The sequence below is a fragment of the Poecilia mexicana genome, unplaced genomic scaffold (genome assembly GCF_051168715.1).
Source record: "Poecilia mexicana isolate PSO_F unplaced genomic scaffold, ASM5116871v1 scaffold_12, whole genome shotgun sequence".
NCBI lineage: Eukaryota > Metazoa > Chordata > Actinopteri > Cyprinodontiformes > Poeciliidae > Poecilia > Poecilia mexicana.
The window spans coordinates 7,975,040-7,997,852 of NW_028263381.1; the positions used below are offsets into that span (position 1 = coordinate 7,975,040).

At 40.1% G+C, this 22,813-nt stretch overlaps 1 protein-coding gene across 1 annotated transcript in view; it reads left to right on the forward strand.

The window, feature by feature from the left end:
* Positions 1-22,813, forward strand: part of LOC106932550 (carboxyl-terminal PDZ ligand of neuronal nitric oxide synthase protein) — a 53,759-nt gene that overhangs the window by 16,599 nt on the left and 14,347 nt on the right. The window contains exons 3-9 of the mRNA XM_088010846.1: positions 12,695-12,787; positions 12,871-12,929; positions 13,475-13,583; positions 14,580-14,727; positions 16,304-16,482; positions 19,653-19,814; positions 21,134-21,338. Of these exons, the coding sequence (XP_087866972.1) occupies positions 12,695-12,787; positions 12,871-12,929; positions 13,475-13,583; positions 14,580-14,727; positions 16,304-16,482; positions 19,653-19,814; positions 21,134-21,338 (955 nt within the window). The remainder of the gene's footprint in view (positions 1-12,694; positions 12,788-12,870; positions 12,930-13,474; positions 13,584-14,579; positions 14,728-16,303; positions 16,483-19,652; positions 19,815-21,133; positions 21,339-22,813) is intronic.

Below are 22,813 nucleotides of genomic sequence, written 5' to 3' on the forward strand. Positions count from 1 at the left end.
ACAAATGAAATCATTCATTTCACCAGACTTGTGTTCTTTTCATATATCACTTAAGACGTCAGGTTTGTAAGCAGTGCCTTCAGGCATGGGAGCGCTCTGTAAGCATGAGTAGGCAGATAAGCTAAGCTCATTGTGTTGTGGTGTCGTTTGTTGGATAACAATTCAGGAAAGTGCTCCAGGCCTTCGAGCTGCCAGCATAGGCTGCCCTACTTCTAAATGTGATTTAGGCCCCTGTGTCTGTGTTTCTGTATTCATTCATCTCTTTTCTCTCATCTTCCTCCAGTGATCCTAGTAGAAAACCCGAAGGTGTCATTGGGGCCTGCCATAGCAATGCACAGGGAGAGCAGTGACTGACGTGCATGGCAGGCACCTATTGTTCTACACTATAATACTGCTACTTCCTGCGCCCACCTGAGGTAGCAGTATTTTATTGTAAGGGTGGGGTTTTTGGCTAATCTATAATCATGATAGAAGTTACATCTCTCTTTTCGGTTATTGTACAATATTTAGTAAAACTTGTTTACGGACACGCCGTCTGCTATCAGAGAGCAGAGGATCGTAATTATGAGTTTAATCTCGGGGAGCAACAGGAACACAGCGCAAGGCAGTGAATTAACATTTGCACAAACATTAGCATTTCACTGCCCCCCATTAGCATTAGCCTTTTCCCTAAAAAAAAGCTTTTAGTTATTTTTATTATTTATTAGCCACACTTAGTACACTGAATGGGGTAAGTCAAAGTAAGACAACATGCTAGTGATGCCCCACATGCTAACGACAGCATTTAGGCTAATGTTAGCAATTTGGCTCATTTTAATTTGTACACTAATTTCAACATACTGAATGGCATAAGTCCATGTTACTCTACATGCTTGTGACTCTCCACATGCTATTGAGTACATCTCAGCTTACTTTAGCATTGAGGCTAATTTGTAGCATCAGGACGCTGGGTTCAAACTGACGGGCAAACTGTGGCAGGCCCCGTTTAAATTTCTTCAGAGATTTTCTAGTTCTCGCTGTTGCTCAGCTTCCCCACACTGCTTTTTTTCTTAACTTTATATCTCTCTCTCTCTCTTCGTAAAACTTTTGCTCTCCTCCTCCTCACTCAGGTTTGTGTTCATTTAAACATGCATGAAGTTGATGAGCTTTAAAAGCTTCAAGTTCAAATCCCTGCAGACATCCTGATGTCAAAATTTCCATTAAACACTTACCTACACAGAGCTGCTGTAGCTCAAACAACTCCCTGCTTAACACTTGGAATGACTAAATACCTTTCATCTGGTTATCAGTCGTTCCATATAAGTCAATCATTTTTCCCCCCCTATGCCAGTGAAACCTTGGAATATGCTCCTGTTTATTTTGTCATATGTTGTGTGATGGTAAAACTCTAAAAATGGATTTTATGTAGGTATTAGATATGGAATTAAAAAGAAAAAATTTGTAAGAAATTAGAAGATTTATGAGTTATAAAAGTTTATATGTGTTAAAGAAATACATTTTCTTCTTCTTCGCTCCACTTAAACAGTTTAACTGACTCACAGTATAAGTTATATGAGCTTATCATTTCTGGCAAGAGAAGTAGTCAAGAATCCAGCCAGAATTATGAAGCGTGTTTTTGGTTACAAAGAGTGTGTGATTTCTTTGTAACTTGCAAAAAGATATCAGTCTAAAAATGAGTGGGGTTGTATGTGTTTTTGAGTCAGTATTTATGATTTTGAACTTGTGTGAATTTGAATTTCCCAGGATAAGAAATCTTGTTCTCTGTAGTCAGTTGGTTTTTCTCTTCTCTAATGTCACAAAGTGAATGATAAAGCACAGCTAATCCTAAACTTTCTAAGCTGTGTGAATGAAATTTTTGTTGACCCAATGACGAGGTTGAGATTGTCATTCTGTCATTCAGTTTGGCCCATCCTTTGGTCACTCTGTTATCTGCATACGGCATGATTTTAAGGAAAACTTAGACTGTTGTCTGAAACTTGCATCTGAAAACTGTGAAGTTTATGTTGTAGAAAGTCTTCTTGTGCTATTCGTGCACTGAGCTCTACTGCAGGGAACGTCTACCTCTGTTCTTCCTTTTCATTGTTATCTCCTCTCATTACATCAGCCAATCAGGGCAGAAAAAACTGAATGAGTAATGAGAGAGGAGACCTGAATCATATTCGCCGGAGACATTTCCGTGTTACCAAAGTGGAATCTGTTTCACCCAAAATCTCTGCTTTCATGTTTCCTGCTAGAACCTTAAAATATCTATTTTTTTTATCCCAATTGAATCTAAGTTTAGTCTTTTCCTGAGATTGAAGTTTTTTTTTTTTCAGCTAAACATGGCAGCATTCGTCCTTGGATTAAATTCCCACGCCAGTCTTGGATGCAAGGTGTTGACAGCAGCTGTAGCGATGCACGGGTCCCAGGATACTTAGAGCCATAATTTTATTTGAGGCTAAATATCTAAACAGCTGTTGGTTGACTCACCACACTGTACTTAAAAAAACTGGACTGTCTTCAGATGATTGAAACGTCTAACTCCATAAAGGTCATTCGCCAACACGAGGCGGTAAACACAGAAACACTGATGCTGGTAAACAACTTTGTTACAGTGAGCACATTTTCAAGCTGACCTTTAAATTTAGCTGATCTCATGGTGCGGATGTAGAACCTTTCTCTTGCCTCGCGGTAATAACAGGAAAGCATCAGAGCGGTCGTCCCGCTTATCACTCTGCATCCCGAGTCCTGCACATCTCCAGAAAGTCCTTTGATTCTACACCAAAGACATTTATCTAGCTTGATCCCTTCGAATGTCTGTAATCTGCTGCTGTGTTTGTGGATGGGAAATCGGACGCCCTCAAAGGGCCATCAAATGCAAACACAAAAAAAACAACTTGACTCTTTCAACTAACTGAATAGAGTTAGTTGATCCAATCGCTTTTTGTGCCAATCCGCATCTTTTTTTTTTGACACACTGTAGTTCAACTTTATCATTCTTTCAATAAAATGTAAGTAGCACAGAAAAATAAGGTGACACTTTATTTGAAGGGGCTGTCATAACATGACATAACACCTGCTATGAACATGGAGCCATAAACATTCATAAAGTTTCAACTTTGCATTAAAAGTGTCATTATTTACCGAATGACACGTCATGACAATGATCATAACCATTCATCAAGACTCCTTCATGTTCAGAACAGGTACTATCATGTTTAGGACAGTATTATGTCAGTCTTCTGCACACCCCTTCAAATAAAGTGTTACCAAAAAGAAAGATACTCCAAATCCATTGATCCATCAAATGTCTCCCACTTATCTGAAGTAACGCTGAGTTCCTGCAGTTCATTCTGTGGGGCTCGCTGTGGGTGTGCCGCAGGGTCTTGTTCCAGTAAGACGCACCCAGAGGCAGGTCTTAGCAAGGTAATATCCAACACTTATTTTGAAAGTGAAAGCACATTGCCCAATTTGTGTAAATGTGCGATAGTAGGCAAGATATTGGGGATTTGCAGTATCAAGTATCCACCAATCCATTGTCTCACTTTTCCAAGACATCATTGAGGATCCAGAAAGGAATATTCTTCTGCCAAGTGACACTTTCCATCTCAGTCAGGAGGACCTTAAGGCATTTCTAGACTTATTTTGGGTATATAGGCCCTCCAACATGTTCTGGTTCTGCCACTAGGATTTACCTGCACAACCTCAAAGTAAAGGCATGCAGATATCCCAAACACCCTCAGCAATCCCCCATTTTGATCCCCTTTTTGCCTCAGTCCATCTAACTATCATTTGCTTCATCTTATCATCATGTTGTCAACAAGACACTTGAACTGCTACAGTTGAGACAAAGGCTGAGCCCTGACCTGGAGGGAGCAATCTACTAAATATTTCTGCAAATATGTCACATGTACTCGTATTTAGACTGGAGGCTTTAAAAAAGGCTGACTATGACAGATTATGCTAAACATTCTGCTACTGAACTGAACAAGTGTTTCTGAGTGTTTCACAGATTCAAACTACTTGTGGTTGAGGTCTTTGAATGCCTCATGGCCTCTCGAAGCCTCTTTTAATGGGCTTTTCGCAGCAAATTTGGAAGTGAATCGCAGATGGTGCCCCAATTCACGCCCAGTGTTTAACCCCCTAAGACAGGGTTAGCGTGTGCTGAGGCACTGACCTTATGAATGTCATTGTGCCAAACGTTATTAAAAATCTTTTTGCCTTTTGTCTGTTTCCCCAGCTTGTCCCGGTTGAGCACCCTTCACCTCACGTGTCCGTTGAGTCTTATCTTTTCCTATTTCTTGTCTTGTGAAGGTTTCCATGTTAAGTCCCAGACCTGTTTGCCGACATATTTGCAGATTTCTGCATGCGAGCCATTTCTTGTTGGTCCTTGGTGGTCTTTAATCACTCATCTAAGTACTGGAATTAAGATCATAATCCTTGATTGGTCTATTTATTTCCCAGCAGCTTATCTAAGTTGTCTGGTAACACAATGTATCATTGCTCATGATTGTGTTATTACTGCTGGAACTGCGGATTAGTTGCTCAATGGTGCGGCTCTGAAAATGCCAAAACACAACGGTTGATTTCAATAGTTGCGGATCAATGCCTTATCTTGAAAGAAATTGTCACATTATTGAGTTCATACTTGTGTAAAGCATTAGGTTGCACTGTATGGTACAGATGTGTTCTGGTACCAGTTGTCGTTCCGTAGGGCAAGGGGATTTTAGCGACTATGATCTGACAATGTTTGTCCCAGTAATCCTATTAATCTCATTGTTGCTTCGAAAGGATACAACAATGACCGTGTATTGCACCATGCATTGTTTCACATTTCATTTGCCTTTATACTCATCACATTTTCGTAAGACGTTTAGACACAGTTTGTTTTGTGATTTAACTAGCGCATTGTTTCACACTTCCATCTCTAAAAGCTTTAGTAAAAATGAGAATCGGCTTTAGTGGCCAAGACTGTGAAAATAAAACAGGAGTTTGACTTCAGTTCCATGTTGCTCTCAATTATTTATTTCAATTTGAAATCAATTGAGTTTAATTGTAAGATTAATTTCAGTTTTTTGGGGGGCTCTCCCGGATGGTATTTACTCTAAAAAAAAAAAAAAAAAAAAAAAAAGTAAACTTGTTTTTTTAAGCACATTTCACTTGACTGTAAAGTTTTCTCGTGTTCTGACCTTCACAGGAAATGAACACGAGGCATTGTGTCTGTTTCCGTGCACTAAGACACTCACAAAGCATGCAGAGTTTGCTCAAAAGATCACCAAATTTTCCACCAGTTACTGTTTTAGGCAAAAAAGAAGACAGATGACCTTAAAAACTGTTTTATATTGGCTTGATATGAGTCTGTAAAAAGCACAGCTACTTCCTCATTGTGGATCTTGGTTCGTTTGAAATATATGTTGGTGTTATTAAACTTTCATCTCACTAGACGTTAGAAACTGTCGAATTGATTTAGCATTGGTAACATTATCAGGCTTATGTCAGCACTGATTACTTTTATTTTCAGTGTGCATTATAGATACCAACGTCAACCCCTTGCAAACCTCTCTCTTGTTTGTTATAAGAAGCAAGTTTCTGGCGTCTTCAGGTTGTTCTATTGTACTTCCTCCGTGCCCCATGTGACCAGCCCAAAGTGGCTGCCGTCAGCGCTCTGGGACTGGCTGTCCGTTTGCTGTGCCACTCAGCGGTTCATTCAAGCGTCGGTCCATTCTCACTCCAAGGGCGTCATTGCCTTCGGAGTGCCTGCCTGGGTCTGCAGCGGGGCAAAGCTGATTACTCTGACAAGATCTGAAACTGGTGGTTTGCCAGAGGGGCTCCATATTCAGCTTGGTTCTCACAGGTGTTTATAAGTGACTCAGTTTGACACCAGAACACACCGGACAGATCGGGTCACGTTTATCTGTTTTTTTTTTTTGTTTTGTTTTGTTTTGTTTTTTCTCTCTCTCTCAGATTTATGAGGGCATTTCTTTTGCTGCATTTGCTTGTTATTTACACAAAGTTTTCACTTCCTTGTTTAATAAATAAATGGCATTCATATGCAGATTTGTTACTTTCATAAAAAAACAACTCTCTGTACCGGGTCATAAAGACTAAGGTCATGATCAGTGGTGAAGGTCGAGGTCATTTTTGCTCTCACGCTTTTCTGTTCACTGATGACGAAAAAGTGCCAATTCACTCTGAAGGTTTGTTCATCTCCGCTGTCATGGGAGTAATTCAGCCCCTCCTGCTTGGCCAGCAGGAAAATTAAATTCATCCGAGACTAGCAGAGCAGCTGTGATCAAAGCTCGGCTTTTGTTTTTTAAATTTTATTATCTTTATTTCATTGAACTTCTGGGAAGCAGTTGCTTGAGTGGGTTTATTGTGAAGAAAATGAAATGCACTTATAGCAAATGAAATAATCATGAACCGAATGATTTAAAGGGTACATGTTGACCTGCAAGACTTTGTTTCCATCTTTCTAGGTTCAGATGGTGGGCAGTAGCCCTGTCACTTCTGTTACCCACAGTCAGCTCCTTGTAAACTGAATTGCGGGGGAAAAAAGCATTGAAATTCCCTGGAACTCCCCAAATCCTTGGGATTATAATGAAGGGGTTGCTAGGCTGCGATCTATAGGGCCTATTGTGGGTTCCTATATGGATTTAATGGTTGAACAGGGAGCATCGGTGACCCACATTGCACCCACATTCCACTGTTTTCCATTCGGTCTCTTGGCACTTTTCCCCCCGGATTTCTCTTTCTGTGATTTGCTGTTGCTAAATCCGCCTGTTTTATCCAATTTAGAAATGTCCATTAGCAGCACATGTGGACCCTCACTAGTCCTTTCTCAGCTTTACCCTTTGAATTTCTCTCAAGCAAGACCTCTCAAAGACAAACGAAGTAACAATGACTGTAAGACTCAGTGGCCTGTGATTAAGAGGTTGTTGGCAGCGGCAGATTGGAGCCAAAGGGTTTATTTACCGTAGCCGCAGTAGAACCACTTCAACCTAATGGGAGGCTTGTTCACGCAGTTGCACTTGGGAAAATTGATTGATTGATTTTTAGTAAAATTTTGATCTGAGTTATGGCTACTGCTGCTTTCTACATTACACTGTAAAAGCAAATATTCTTAATATTAAACCCTTAATGCCATTGGAAGGTTTGGTTCTACTGGGCAGGGCTGTGGTACTTTACCAGGACGAAGATGACTCTTCACTCAATGGCTACTTTTTGGTGTAAACCAAAGTATGGGTGAAATATAAAATAGCTCTTTCACTAACTGAGAAATTTAAAGCTGTTAAACCAACAAGAACTAAGAGTCATGAAATGGTTGCCATGGCAAAATACAGGAATTGGAGTTACATAGCATTCACAAATCAGGCATAGATATTGGGTCACACATGTGACCGAGTTAATTTCCATTGTTTCGACCCATTTAATTGGGTTTTTGACAATTTTCAGCAGAACTTTTCCTGACTGCCTGAAGAGGTAACCGTCCATTTGAATCAGGCATGTTTGAGTAAGTCGTTATGCAAAGCATGCAGAGCTGCGGGCCCTGAAGACTAGGTTTGGGAAGCACTGCTGGTGAATGCACTAATGTGGAAATATCGTTCCTCACATCAACATGAGACACTTGGAAGGATTTTCCACCTCAACCTGGCTAGTGCTAAAGCCAATTATTAAAATAAAACAATCAGTTTGGTTTTCCACAACCAAAAAAAATCCCAGTTACATCTGTTTATGTCTTGTCTATTAAATCACTGGTTTTATTTTACATTTTGTGGAGGACTGGATCGCGTTCAGACACTTTAACGACTCAAATTGGATTGCTTATGACATTAACTCTCCAAAAAAGGACTAATGCAACTGGCTTAATTTATTAACAGCTGTAACTCTCAGGAATAATGCAGCATTAGTGTCAGCTTTGGTTGCAAAAGATTGCATCACATATGACACAATTTGGTTAAACATGCCGGTTTAAGGATGCAAGATATATTGGCACTAACATCAATATCATGTTGAGGCAACAAAAGGTATTTGTGAATGTTTGGCAGCCCAGCTGATTTCTGATCAGTACCAACAGTGCTGAAAAGACGAACCGCTTTCGTATCATCCTTTCATTCCATAACCTACACGTGTTTATTTCACAGTGGAACCCACTGGTAGGTCCTGACATGGACTGGAAACCAGTATCACACCCCATATTCACCTCTGGGGGGCAGTCATGAGCATGCATCCATTATGAAGTGTAAGGGGTAATTGTTGCTCAGCAAAATCCGATGCAGGCAAAGACATGCCGCGCACATTTAAAGCATCGGAAACATTTGGACAGCAGGCAAGCAGGACGGCCACGAGGCAGAAATAAGCTAGTCCAAGTTGTTTTTTTATAAATTTGCTTCAGAATGACAAATGGTCTCCTGTTAAATGTTTGTGTCTCTTTTTAAACTGCCAGGCCATAACTCATAACCCAGGCCGCTGTAATGAGAGCCAGTTTTCTTTCCTCACTCAGTGCACACAACGGCAATCACCATTCTCTCTGACACTTTTCATAATACATTGTAGAGAGGAGCAGCGATGGAAATGCATCAAAAGACCGATGAGGCTGACGGCCCTAATGGTGACAGCCAGCATTTGAAATAAATACCCCCAGTCTGTTTCCACTAAGCTCCTGCACTCATGTACCACAGCAAGAGTCACTTCCGTGGGTTTTGGGCTCAGTTTGCGGCTTTTGCACAAATCTTTTAAAGAGAGCAATTTAGAACTTGAAGCCAAAGTCGTTTGCATGCCTGTAATTACCACCCTAAATATTTTTATTGCAGTTCAGAGGGTTTCTTTAACTGTCACAGTGGAGTAAGCAGAGCTTAAACCTAGCATTTATTTCTTCATGGGTTTGCTGACGTTATTTACAAAAAAAAAAAAAGAAAGAATTATTTAACCTTTATTTTACCAGGATAAAAACCCATTGGGATTAAAATCCTCTTTCTCCTTCATCAGATGCCAATTGCATTCTTGTTGTTGTTACACTATAATTGCATCAGAAGCATAAATATTTAACAAATGTTTGCACTTAAGAAATGATAAAAATTTCATACTTTCAGATGCAATTTGAAAATTGAATTTTGCTTCTGCGTGATGTTGGAATGAAGCTTAAATTATGGAAAAGCTGCGTTTTTGTTCTGACACAAATACTGAAGCAAATTCAGACACTATAATAGCAACATTAGCCTGTTTGAAAAAGACACCATGTTTTACATTTCATTGCTGTTGCTGACTTCAGACCAGGCCACAGAGCTGGTACAGCTTTGAGGGTTTACATAACGTTAACATGGTGAGGGTTAACTTTCATATGAAAACCATTTAGCAATTTTACATTGATGCTGTTTGTTGTTGTTTCTCCCCCCGTGGCTAAAATAACCACTCTTGGTTTTGGGACATTGAAACATTTTGTTGAAAAATTTGATGTTGGAAACTTTTTATAAGATGCCAAGAGACTTGGAGAGACGAAGTTTATGAGTCAAACTTTGGGATGTGAGGAAATCCTCAAATCAAAAAGGGGGATTTATAAGTGGCATACTTGATGAAAGAGCAGGAAAATTGTTTAAAGTGCAAAGGATACAGATCAAAGGTTTCCCCCAAAGCACTGCTTGCATTAAAATGTTTTTTTTTTCTTTACACTCAGATTCTTAATAGATTGATGTTTCTGTCATCTTTTTTGGAAGCTGACACCACAAACAAAACTGATTATTCTGAATTAGGTCAGCTCATTAGCAGCTCCAGGTAAAGAACCGGATCAGCACAGGAAGTGTGTTTTTCATTGGCTTCATCAGCTTCCAGTAATAAAGACAACCGAATCTGAATTTCACTTTTGAAACTTTCCTTTTCATCTTACGGTAACAGCACTTCACTTCTCGACATGTTGGCTCTCCCTTTTACTCCATTTTAGTGTCTCTGGTGTGTTTCTGCTTCTCCCGCCTATTTTCCGTTTAATCAGCTCTCCCAGGACTCAGGTCTGGATAATTAGCGACTGAAACTTTAATCACTGTGGATTCAGGCCAGGGAGAGCCCAGCTTTTAAAGCGGACACAGGCAGATGATGAACATGCAAGCAAAACATTGTGCAGCTACAAAACTGCTTTGGTAAATTAAGCCATTTATTTGCTCTCAGTCTGTTCAAACAGAGTGTGCATATCCAAGCGTTACACAAGAAAACAGAACAATAGCCGTCTCTAATGGCTTCTGACGGGCCTTGTTGACATAATGCTGAGCTAATTGTTGCATAGCAGCATCACGCGGCTGAATGGGAAGGTTGCGTTCCCAGGAGATCCATTGATGATGATGATGATGATGATGGTACCCCGCCTCTTTTGTCAGTTCTTCTAACCTCCAATCATCGCTTTTATTCTTCATTCTTATAGCGGTCGTGGTCTCCGTGATGACATTTGTTTTATTTCGCTGCAACATCTCATTTGCATAGTAAAGCTCCTGGGGAAATTATTCACACTGATGCAGCACAGCCCAACTGTTTATTGCACATTTTAACATACAGTACATACAGTATGTGTGCATAGCACCTGTTAATTATAGCACCGGCTATTCTCCCAGACACAACGCCTGCCGCAACAACAGATATCCAACAAGGCCCTGCAGACGCCGACAGTTTTCATGACTTACTTCCTTCTGTCAGATTTTAAAAAGCAGTGTGTCGTTGGAAATTTTATGAAATAGTTGACAAGAATATTGCATTTCCATATGCTTTATGTAAGATGCATTTATTTTAAAGTCCTGAAAAAATGTTGTAAGCTAAGCCATGCATAGTTTTTGTTGTGAAAGAACTGAAATCAAAATTGACAGTTTTTGACGTTACAGTACAGTGCAAATTTACCAAGTGAGACTTTTCCTTTTAAAGCTACTGTAGATGGATCGGCTGTATATGTCACATCTGATACCAAGCCTTCAAATTTGGCTTTTATTGTCATTTCATAACATTTACAATAGAGCAGGTTTTTTTTTTTGTTTGTTTTCCTTTGGAGATCAGAAAGGTTGTCGGTAGCAGTATGACTATATTGCCATTGTCATAATCAGTGTAAAGCCAAAAAGTGGCAGGCAATTAAGCAGCCACTTAATCTTAAAAATAAATTAAAAGCGTCCCTGTCTTTTTAAGTTGTGGATTTTATTTCAACAACCTCCAGTTGCATGTCAATGTGCCCCTAGGCAAGGCACTTTACCCAAGTAAAGCTAGCTGACAGCTAGCAACAGCAAATTACTGTATTGTCCACTACCACCTCCAAAAGTGACCATCAAACTATTATGTAGCTTGATGTGATACTGCAACTAAATTACAAATTGATGGAATTAAGGTCTCAACGGCTTCAGAAGAAATTCTGTTTTGAAAACCCAGCCTTATCACACACAGGCTTTTTGTTCTTAAAACAGCCATAGCGACTGATAATCACCTTTTATCGCCATTTCAAGTAAAACAAAACAAAACAAAAAAAGTTTGAAGCTCCTTTTAAAACCTTTTTAGCTGTAAAGATGCAGGTTATATCTTCCCTCTAGCCACTCAAACAAACAAACCCTAGCAAACGTTGTTAAAAGTAGTTTTGAGAGTTCAGCCAAGAATATGGGCCTGTTTTTTTTTTTTTGTTTTTTTTTTCCCAGCAGCTCGCCTTTTAACTGGAGGATTTTATCCTTTTGTTGCAAAGTGTATTCACTTGTTCTAAAACTTTAGTTTGGGTGTGCAGGTGTTGCAGCAGAGGCAGTGCATCATGGTTAATATTTAAGGTCCACGCTTTTCATCTTGCTCTTGTAATGATGCTCCCTGGTGTAATGCACATTCCCACTCTCTTCATGAGCAGCTTGGCTACGACTTATGTTGATACACACATAGATACACACACTCGCTAGTTTCTCTCTGTCCAGTTTTTTACAACGAAGCTAAGACATTGACTTGCTGCTACCAGCAAACAGGAGAAACATGAGAACAAACCGGCCTCTCATCACATTAAATATATGTTCATTAAATGCGCATTCAGCAGTCTAGTCCCCAAGCAAAGCAGTCTCCTCTCAGCTGAATTGGACCGGCTTTAGCTCTTGTTTTCCGATAGTCCCCCTGTACGCCTTCCTGGATTGCAACTAGAAGGAGCCTAAGTGCTTCTTGTTTAAATTGGCCGCTGATTTGAGGCGACGGAGCAGACATGCAAGGTGCCTCAGCAGACCTTGAGGCTAGCTGACGAGAGGGAAACGTGTTAAGTGCATGCACAGCTTTTGTTTTGCACTAAGCAAGCACAACAAGGATAATCACACGGCTTGGATGGTTCACTTTACTAGATGAGAAAACATTAGGTAGCTCTAAAGCCTCTTTTCTTATGAGATTTTTGTGAAAACAACTCAGTTTTCTTAGCAAAAATATTATTTTGAAGTGTTTGCTCTCTTGATTGATCTCCTGGCAAAACCAGGATTTTACTCTGTCCAGTAAGAAGTGTTGGTGTCAATGTGTCCAGGTCTAGCAAATGCCTGCTTACAAAAGTATGGTGCCTTTCCCACTAACAGCATACGCTCTAATGTGTTTTATTGGGATTTATGTGTCAGACCAATGCAGAACTACAAAGAGGAAGGGATAGATTTGTGTTTATTCCCCTTTACTCTGGGGCCCCTAAAAAGAACGTAGTGCAACCTACAGTTGTCCTGTGTTGATAACTCACACCTATTTTGATTTTCTTTTCCAGTATGAATTCAAAGCCAAGAACATCAAGAAGAAGAAGGTCAGCATTGTGGTGTCTGTGGATGGAGTCAAGGTGGCACTGAGGAAAAAGCAGAAGGTCCCACATCCCCGGAAAACTCTACTAGTTGAAGTTATAACTCTGTATCTATGTCTGACGATGCTGATTTCTGTCTTACACAGAGAAAAGAATGGACATGGGATGAGAACAAGATGTTGATCATGCATGATCCAATATACAGGTAAGCTGAAAACTGAATTGTAGATTAAAGATCTCCTCTTATGGCTTTACATAGTTGGTCAGAAACATAAAATGACCTGGACCTGTTACTGTAAATAATATGCCAATACATAAATCTGGAGTGTCTATTTGCATTCATCCCTCCCTGAGCTATTTGATTGAATAATCCAGTCTTGTGACTGGATTTTGACCATTCGTTTGAATATCAATCGGATTGGATGGAAAGGATTTCTGAACTTAATATTTTTTATGTCTTACTGTAGCTTCTGAGTGAGATTTAGATTTGAACTGGGCATGCATGAACATGATCTAATCTAACCCAGTGTCAATCCTCAAAGACCTTAAACTGGGACCTACTTGCAGGCTGAACAGGATTATGTTTTTTTTTCATGTAAAGTGAAAAAGTTAAACTTTTCCTACTTTTCCTCACTGTTGGTTAAGTCATTATTATTAGTGACAATTTAAAAGTCAGTGCCAACGAGCTTTGTGGATCATCTTGACGATTTTATTTCACTGATGACTTCAGACTGCTGTCATCATTTGCAGGATTTTCTATGTATCGCATGACTCCCAGGACTTGAAGATCTTCAGCTACATTGCAAGAGACGGCTCCAGTAATTCATTCAGATGTAATGTCTTCAAATCTAAAAAGAAGGTACAGTTCGGTCTATTCCTCAGTAAGTGCAGATTGCAGAGAAATCACACCTTTCGGTGCTTATTGATGGGACAAAAATGGATGATGCTCTGTCAAGATGTTAATCCACAGGCTGCAGAAGACTGCAGTATATGGAAATTCACCAAAATACTGAAAAACTGATAAAAATTGCTAATTAAAAACACCATATGCAGTCTAGTTATAAACTTTTTGCCCATTTTTTTCCTTTCTTGTTTATGATGTGTTTCTTTTTGAGATCTTTTATCCTGTTTATGTTGTCAGACAGCTTATATATAGGTGATATTTTCATTGTAATTGTCTGGCAGTCATCAGATGTCGGTACCTCTAGTGAATTTGAACCAAAAAATGTGATTAATCACATCATCAAAACCCATGTTAGTTTGGATGGCTCTTTTAAACAATTAAATAAAGTCATTTGAAATCTATATATATTTATTTCTCTAATGTTATAATTATTTTCGATGATCCGAAACATTTTAGTTGGAGGAAAAAGGCAAAAATAGAAGAAATCTGTTAGGCTTAAATACTTTTTTTTCCACAGCACTTAATTTTCTTTCATTTTAATATTAGTTTCCTTTCGAAATTCATTTTCTGTTCATGGCGGTTCGGCTATCCATTTTGAGTTTTAAATTGGATCTTGAACTCAATTTCCATTGGCTTAGTTAATATTCACCCACTTAGAATTATAGCCTGCAGTGAATACAAACGAGCTGCACTAAAGGACGAGTACAAATGCACATTTTAGAAAACTATCTTGTCCTTTTCTTCTTTTGAGACATTCCTTTATGTCTGCCATACATTATCTTGGCTCAGTTGTTCCATATAAAAGTGGTATTATATTCTTTTTGACAAAAAAAAAAAAGATAACCGAATAGTAAAATGTGTTTCTGTGTTGCTTCTCTTTCGTGTAAGCAGCAGATATTCTGCTCACTTTTCTCCACGTTAGCTGTGAACTAACTCTACCCCCCCTCTCAGACTCAGGCCATGCGTATTGTGCGAACTGTGGGTCAGGCGTTTGAGGTTTGCCATAAGCTGAGTTTGCAGCACGTCGAGCAGGAGCAGTACGCCGACGGACAGGCGGACGGCGATAGCGACAAGTCGACGGAAGAGCCCAGCAGCCACGGTGAGGACACGCTTTCTGTAACAGAGCACAGGAAAAACACACCGACGATGAGATCTCGTGAATCCCTTTGGGCTGAAAACTGTAATGCAAGGTGCTGTCTTCCGGCTGCCGGAAGATTAACTTCGTCTGGCGAAATTACCAGCGGAGGAGGAAAGGGACAGAAAAGTCAAGAAGGATTTATATTGTGGAGAGGATGACTGGAAATTCTTGGATGGGTCTGTGTGCAGATTGGTGAATGAGCGTCTCCACCTGCAGGCTTGTTGTTCTCTGAACTGACGCCGGCTGAAAGGCCGCCTAGCGAGGAAGAAGCCAGTACTTGAAATGTACAGAGCAGAGCAGCATCTAGTTAAATCACAACTCAGAATTTGTGCGAATCTAACAATAAAAAAAAAAAAAGAGAGATTCTTTGCTGGAGACGTTTTATAATTAAAACAAACAAGAGACACTTCAAAGCTGGGAAAAGTTGAAGTCTAACTCTGGGTTTCTCTCTTTAATTTGAAGGATTTGCTTTTGTAATGCTTACATAAATTCGTATTTTACGGATTTGTTTTCGTCACGCGAGAAAAGAAGTGCAGCAGTTGTCAAACTTGTGGATTATTTCATTGTGATGCCGGGCACCTGTTGGGAACATCTGACACAACATGTGGTGACACAATTAGCTCTCATCCAATTCACCATCAATGATTAATCCCGAATCTGTCAGCTCTGGCATCTACCTGCTGTTTGTTGGTGTGTCGATGATAAGAATGAGCCCAAAGTCTCTTGTTTGTGCATAATTCGCTGCAGCGATCTGACCTGGATATGAAGCCTCCTGGGGACGAGAGTCGACTTTCTGTTTCAGTCTCGGGCAGAAACGGAAGAAGAAGACTGAGATTAAAGGTGTTATATTTACTGCAACCTCGGAAGCTGTGGATTAAATTACTTTTCATTTCTTCAAACTCCAGCAGAGAAAACCAAATGTCTTTAGATGCTTGGTTTATTTTGCATTCATTGTGTTTTATGTTATTTCAAATCTTAATTGCAGATGATTCTGCAAGAGAGTTGTTATTATAATTAATACACTGTGATACTAGAAACCAGACAATTTACGATTAACATAAGATTGATTGAATTACCATGCATTTATCACTACAAGGCACTTCAACCTCCAAATATTTGATTTCTGTAAGTAAATTTGACTGGGGCTTCTGAGATTACACTTCCATGCCTTATTGTAGGTGATGTCACCATCAAACCTTACCAGCTTTTTAATTTTGATCAATTATCCTACAGCAAAAGCACCGGTGCCCGGTAAAGCAGGATGTGGCACAAACTTAAGAAAACAACAGACCAGTTTCTGTGGGCTGAAACTCATCTGAGCTAATAACTGTAATTTACGCAGTGAGTCCGCAGCTCCCTGGGATCGAAAAGCTCTTCATCACGTCTGGATAAATTACTGTTTGCTCCAAAAATAGCTTTCAGCCGTCATGCCATCTATGTGTAATATGAATTTAATGAATAATTTACAGCCAGACATTTGCACGTATAGCACCTAAAGTGGAGTATTGTGTGTGCGCTTTATTTTCTTTCTCTGCAGCTCGTAAACTCACAGGAAGTGAGCGGGATGAAGAGGACGAGGATACAGATGAAAGAGGGCGAAGAGGAAGAGGAGAAGGAGATCCTTCGATTGACGGTTTGCTGTGCGAGAAGGCAGTCGGAGAGATCCTGCAGAGCCTGGCTGAACTCAACGTGGTCAAACCAGGCCAGACAATCATGGTGAGAAGCTCAAGGACGCGCTGTCGCACCTTGAACCAGTAGAGCTACGTAAACTGAAATAAGAGCTGTGTCGTTCTGATGCTTCAGTATTAGCGGGTCTAACGTTTGTGCTTTAGAATTATGTGCTTTGTAATTTGAGCAGATAGTTGTAGATCAATACTTATTTTACTGTATTTTCAGATACAACACATGGTCTTGGGGATTCAGTGTCCCTCTAAATGAATTGAACAATTTTTAAATCAGTTTTTAAAACGCATTTGTTTGCAGGCCAGCCACGGCAGCTCTCAGTTGCTCTCCAGGCAGTAAAGAGTGCACATTTTTAAAGATATGTGGCTCTACTTTAAAAGCAACAGAGCAATGGTCTGCCAAGGAAAATCCCTTTAGTCTGCCATAAAAATCCCTAGGAAGATATAACCTTTGCTGAGTTGTAGAACAAAGTAGGAAAACTGGCGACAGTAAAGTTTGGAATTGATTTTATGTTACAAACCATTTTAGTCTGCACTTAAAGCACTTAAAGACCCTGCTTCTAACAAAATGCCTTTAAAACTGTAGGCCAACTAAAAAATAAAAATAAAAAAGACGTCACTAATGTAAACCTGCTGGAGAAACAACCCCTAAAAAGTATTTGCTCTCAAGAGAATTCAGCTAAAACTTAAACATTTTTAATATAGTATTATTATATTTGCTGTAGACAGTTTCAGCTCGTCTGTGGCTCTGCACTGAGTTTTATGTTGAACAGCCATGTAAAAAAGACTTGCAAAATGATTCGTACCTCTTGAACATTTCCCCTTTTTCATGTAGCAACAACAAACTACAGGTAATTTATTAGGGATTTACGTGGTAGAACAACACAAAAAATACACAGTTTAATCCTTTCCTGACATGTGAACATTTTTTCAGTGCCGTGTCTTTGGATTTTGCACCTGTAACTCTGATATCCCTAAATAAAACCTATTGGCAGATGTTCCTGTAAACATGTGGCTCTTGTAGGTTCCTTTGCTCTCACTCTCCTGGCTAGTGCATCCCAAACTACCTGCATAAGGTTTAAGTAAATCTGGAGACTGTTCTGGTCAAGGTAGTTCTGGCACAGCTTGGCCTGTACATTCTGGTAGAATCACCTTTGAAGGCTTAATTAACCTTTTTAAGTCAATAACTTATATCTTGTTCCCTGAAAAAGACATATTTGTATAGGTATGTTCAGAATTGGTCCACCTACCTAATAACTAAGTTTAATTTTAATAAAACTGGAAGAATTGATGCGTTCTCAAACCTTTAACTTTTGCATTGTATGTCGTGTGAAATCTGGCAGTTGAGGTTAAATATATTTGTGTTTGTTTCCCAATTTTTGAACTCTTGTGACTTTCTCGCCAAGCTTTTTGTTTGCTTATTATGGTCTTTCGATCTTTTCCGTTGTCGTTCAGCTCTGAGTTTTCTTACAGAGAGCATCTGACAGGTCCGTATTTCTCATTAGTGGGTAAATCTTGCAGTAAAATGAGTCATAAAGTTCATTTTTTGGTGTCAGATTATTCCTTTCGCACTTCCACCTCCTGTCAGTTCTGACGCCGGCAGTGTGAGGCAGCACAATCTTCCTGGTTTGAATGATTGCAGGTTTCCTGGGCTCAAGCTGCATTTTGCTTTTTTTGTCGCTGCGGGATATTGACTCCGCTCCTGCAATTCAATGTCGGGTTTCGGCTTTTTGAGCGCAGAGCTTCCAGATGGCTCATTAAGCTTAGCAACTGTAGAGTATCTGACAAGATCGTTACCCTCAGCTCTCCATTGATTAATAATACCAGATAACGTTTGCACAAAACGCCTCGCTCCTTTAGTATCCGATAAATAGATCACATTGTATATTGTAAATGTTTGACGCGCTGACAGACGGGACGCCGTCCCTGTGGGAGATGGAATTATTACACTGCAAAAAGACAGGCAGGGATTAGTGCGGGGAACCTGAATATTCCTGCTCGCCTTGTGAAAAAAAGTGGGGGGACACCTAATCCCAAAAACCCCCGTCTGCTCTCTTTGATTTCTCAGAAACGTCACAGTAATCCATCTGAAGGGTTCTCATACATCTGCTCTGGAAGATAAGCAGAGAATCATGTGGGGATGGAACAATGAGATTTTGAAAACTTAAACGCTGTGATGGAAGTGATGCTTGTGTCAGGCGTGGAGGTGTCACATGTGCGTGGGACAAATTTTTTATTTTATTTTTTTCTCATATGGAAAAAAAATATTCTTCTGGAAATTAACATGGATTTCTCTAATTTGTGCCTCCTTTAGAGAGCTTTTGCTGCCTGACTTGGATAAAAGGTGGAATTATAACCTAAAACAAGGATTAGTAAAATTGTGTGGCGATAACTCAGGACTAGGATTTTAAATCACTGGCTGTTAAACATATGTTGAACAGTAAGTTATCCTAATTAGGACTTCTCACTGAGAACTCTGTGCATGTGTCAGACATTTGGCCTAAAGTTGTGGTTTTAGCACATCTTTATTTTATATAGACTAATTGGAAAATATGCTTTCAGGCTTTTTAAGGAAATGTCTTATGGTTGGTGACACTTATGTCATTTTATATATTTATATAATTTTTATATATATTTTTTCAGTAGGCTAAGGAGGCTGTGTTAGTATGAGACTTCTTAGTCATTCGCATTGAGCTTGCTTTAGTTTTTGTTGTGCTGTGTTTCCCTCTAGTGGTGGACTGTGGGCATTACAGAATTGCATAGCCTCATTTTGTGTGCCTGCAGACAGAAGAAGAGGTGCAAATATAGATCCCATGTGTTTTTGTGCAAGCATGTTCTCTCACTACACACTTATGTTTCTCAGCGGGATCCCAGACAATATGCTGATTTACTCGTTTTCTCCAGTTGTCTTGGCGGTGTGAAAGAAAAGGCTGGTCAGGTTTAGTGACTGCACTATTTCCTCAGGGAAAATGATGCTGCTGGAGATCATCTGGAAAATCACTTTGAAATTCCCGTGGGGTAAACCGGGAGAGGCACAAACCAGAGTATTCACGCATACGATCTGAAACCGAGCCTGAATTGAGCCGTTTATTGTTATTAGACACAGCAGACTCTGCTGGCAGCGTATCCAATAGTTGTGGGATTTGAAAAGAGAAGATTGAAAACCACTCATGATCTCCGTCTGTGTTTAATAATATTTGTCAGGACATCGACAGACGGTCCGTCTTCACTGTGACGTCTCAAGGCATCACTCCCAGCAGCCCTTGCTCTTCGTCTCTCACTCCACTGGCTTCTCAGCACTACCTGCAGCTCCTTCAGCAGCAGCTGCAGCAGCAACAGCAGCACACTCAGGTGGCCATTGCGCAGGTAGGACACACACACACAAACACACACACACACACGCACACACACACACACACACACAGGTAGGACACACAGCGGCAGCCACACGCACTCTGCTGTGTATACTAGGAACAATTTAGCAATTCTGCTCTTTCTGGTTTTGGGATTAGAAATTTTGCATTAAGTGTAACTCTTGGGCTGAATAATAAATCAGTAATAATATATATAATGATAGAGACATAATCAATATCAGTAGATAATACTTCTGATAGAAGATTCAATAATTTCGCTGAACTCCGATCCAAAAACCCACAGCATTCTGGGAGATGTAGGCAGACGAAAGACTTTAGCCACTCAACATCTCACAGCCAACTAAGCAAGGTGTGTGACATCAACTAACTCACTCAGTCTATGGTTACCTAGCAACAGCCTGTTGAGTAACTTGCCTGGCAGCAGTCACATGCCTCATAACTGCTTAAGAGTAAAAAAACAATGGCGTGGAGTAAAAACTTCAGACAAACCAGGAAAGGTCAGGTCACCAGTTTGGCAGTATTTCAGATATTTAAAACAGAAGAACGAATCAATAATTATTGATATTGACTAATTATGCAGCCCTGAGTCAAGAGGGATGCATGCATCTCTGAATGGGTAGTAATATTTTTGATGCTCCTGCAGAACCTGTGGCTCCAAGATTCAATCCAATCCAACTTTATTAATAGAGCCCTTAAAAAAACTGGAAGGGCATAAAGTGCTGAACAATACAACAATAATCTAAACAGCAATAAGAAATAAGGGTCTGATGCATCCTCCTCCACTTTCTGTGTCGAAAACATGCCCAGTGGCATCTCTGTGCCGGTAACTTTAAAAGCCATCAGAATCTTTTGAGAAGTTGTTTAAGTCTTTCTTTCATTAGATGTTAGTCCATGTGCATCATCAGTAAGGACTTTCATTTTTTTGATCAAGAATCTGCCAGTTGAATCTGTTTTACCATTTGAAATCTTTCAGGTTTTATTTCACCTGCAATTATAAAACAAGCAGATGTTGATTTTATACCCATAGGGGGCAGCACTGAAACGAGAATAAGTACAGAAAATAACTAATGTCAATTAATTGAATCTTTGAAAGCTGCATTAAATTAATATGCATGTCAAAGTACCAAATTTCAGTCAGTCAGAATTATCAGATATTTACAACATTCCAGTCCTAGAGCCATACAGCTCTTCTCTGGATGTGGTGGGAGGTGAGACGCAACAGGAGATCAGGGAAGATCATCAAATCGGCCATTTTCAACGGATAACGTTCACACGCAAGCACATTCGTTCTGCCTTTTGCTGTGGCTCCAGGTGCAGCTGCTGAAGGATCAGGTGGCAGCAGAGACTGCAGCTCGCATGGAGGCCCAGGCCCGCATCCACCAGCTGCTGCTGCAGAACAGGGACCTGCTGCAGCACCTGGCGCTGCTCGTGCAGCAGCTGAAAGAGATGGAGGGCCGCTCCCCGACGAGAGCGCAAGGAGAGCCGTCGCGACAGGACACTCAGGCTAACGGACACGGTAAGTGACCCAACGGACGACCGGAAGGGACAGCGGGAGTCTGTCGCGCAAACACTGTCAGGTCAGCTCCTTCAGCTGCTGCTGCCGTCGTCGCTCGCTCCCGTCTTCGCCTGCGGGTGAAGCAGACAGCAGCAACACAAGCCTCACTTGCTCTCTGTGGCCGCCTGCCGATTTGAAGGACGGGTTTTATTGGTGCAGGGGCTGTTTTAGGAGTCCCCCCTTCCAAAGGCTTTTTCCCTTAGTGCTACTTTCGGGATTCCACTTATCAGTTCAGAAGAGAAAGAAACTGTCCTCCAGGCACAAGTAAAGAGCAATCCCATAAATCTTTGATGACGGTTGGGGCTTTTTTTATTACTATTATTTTTGCTAAAAATATCTCTTCAGTGGAGGCACAGCCTTTCATTTTTCTCATAAGTAAACAAAGAGAATAAAAGCGGTTCTTTAGTGTATAATAAAAATGAAACAGAAGATGGTTATAGCTTCAAGCCGGGCAGTGTCCAAGCATTTTACTTTGAGCCGTTGTTTGAGTTGGAAGATTAGATTTTGAATTCACGTTTGTGCTATTGGATAGACTTCTGTCTCATATGCTTCCATCAACCTTCCAATTGCATTTATTAATTTAACATTTTTTTTTTCAAAATATTTTGATGCAAGCCAAATGTCGGATTCATCCTGACCCAGCGTTTTAGGGAAGCCATGTTCATAAGATGCATTTTAGACAAAAAGAAACGTTAATCCAGTGTTTGACAGGAAAAACCTAATAAGCAATAATGCAAATACCATTCAAGTATGGTTTAATGGTGGAGGCTGGTCTATGGTGTCTGTCATGTTGGATTTTTGTTAATGGTTTCAAATTAATTTATTTCACTTTCAAAGAAATTGTCTGTTCTTTAACAGGGTAGCATATTATTGAAACTAGTCAGCATCTTAAAAAACAAAAGAGCTGGCAAGGTTACACATTTAAAACCCAAAAGGAATATGATGAAAAACAAACATATTTTTCTAAACAAAATCATCATAACTAAAAACAATACTCAAAATAAATCAGTCCTGTTGTTTTCTGTAAAAAGAAGAAGAACGGATAGAATCTCTTTTACCAACAAAAGCGTGGCCTGATGGAACAGAAGGAAACAGAAAATCCTGAGATCGGCTCCAACTTGACTTTAAAGGTGGCTTCAATTGATTTTTATTTCTGGGGAAACCATGAATCACAACAACTACATCCTGCTGTAAAACACACAAGATCTAGTGGAGGCAGTGTGCTGCTTAACCCAGTTTCTTGGTGGTCTTATTTTTAAGCGAGAACAGAGTCTTCTTGATAGAAACCATCCTTCAGATTGGCACAAAGACACAGCTCTAATGTAGACGATATCTGGCAAGGTGAGTGGCAACGTCCCCGTTGGGAATGTAGATGTCTCATGCATCCCTGGCATCTTTGACACTGTAAGGTTTCCAATAGTCTGAACTGAATCGAG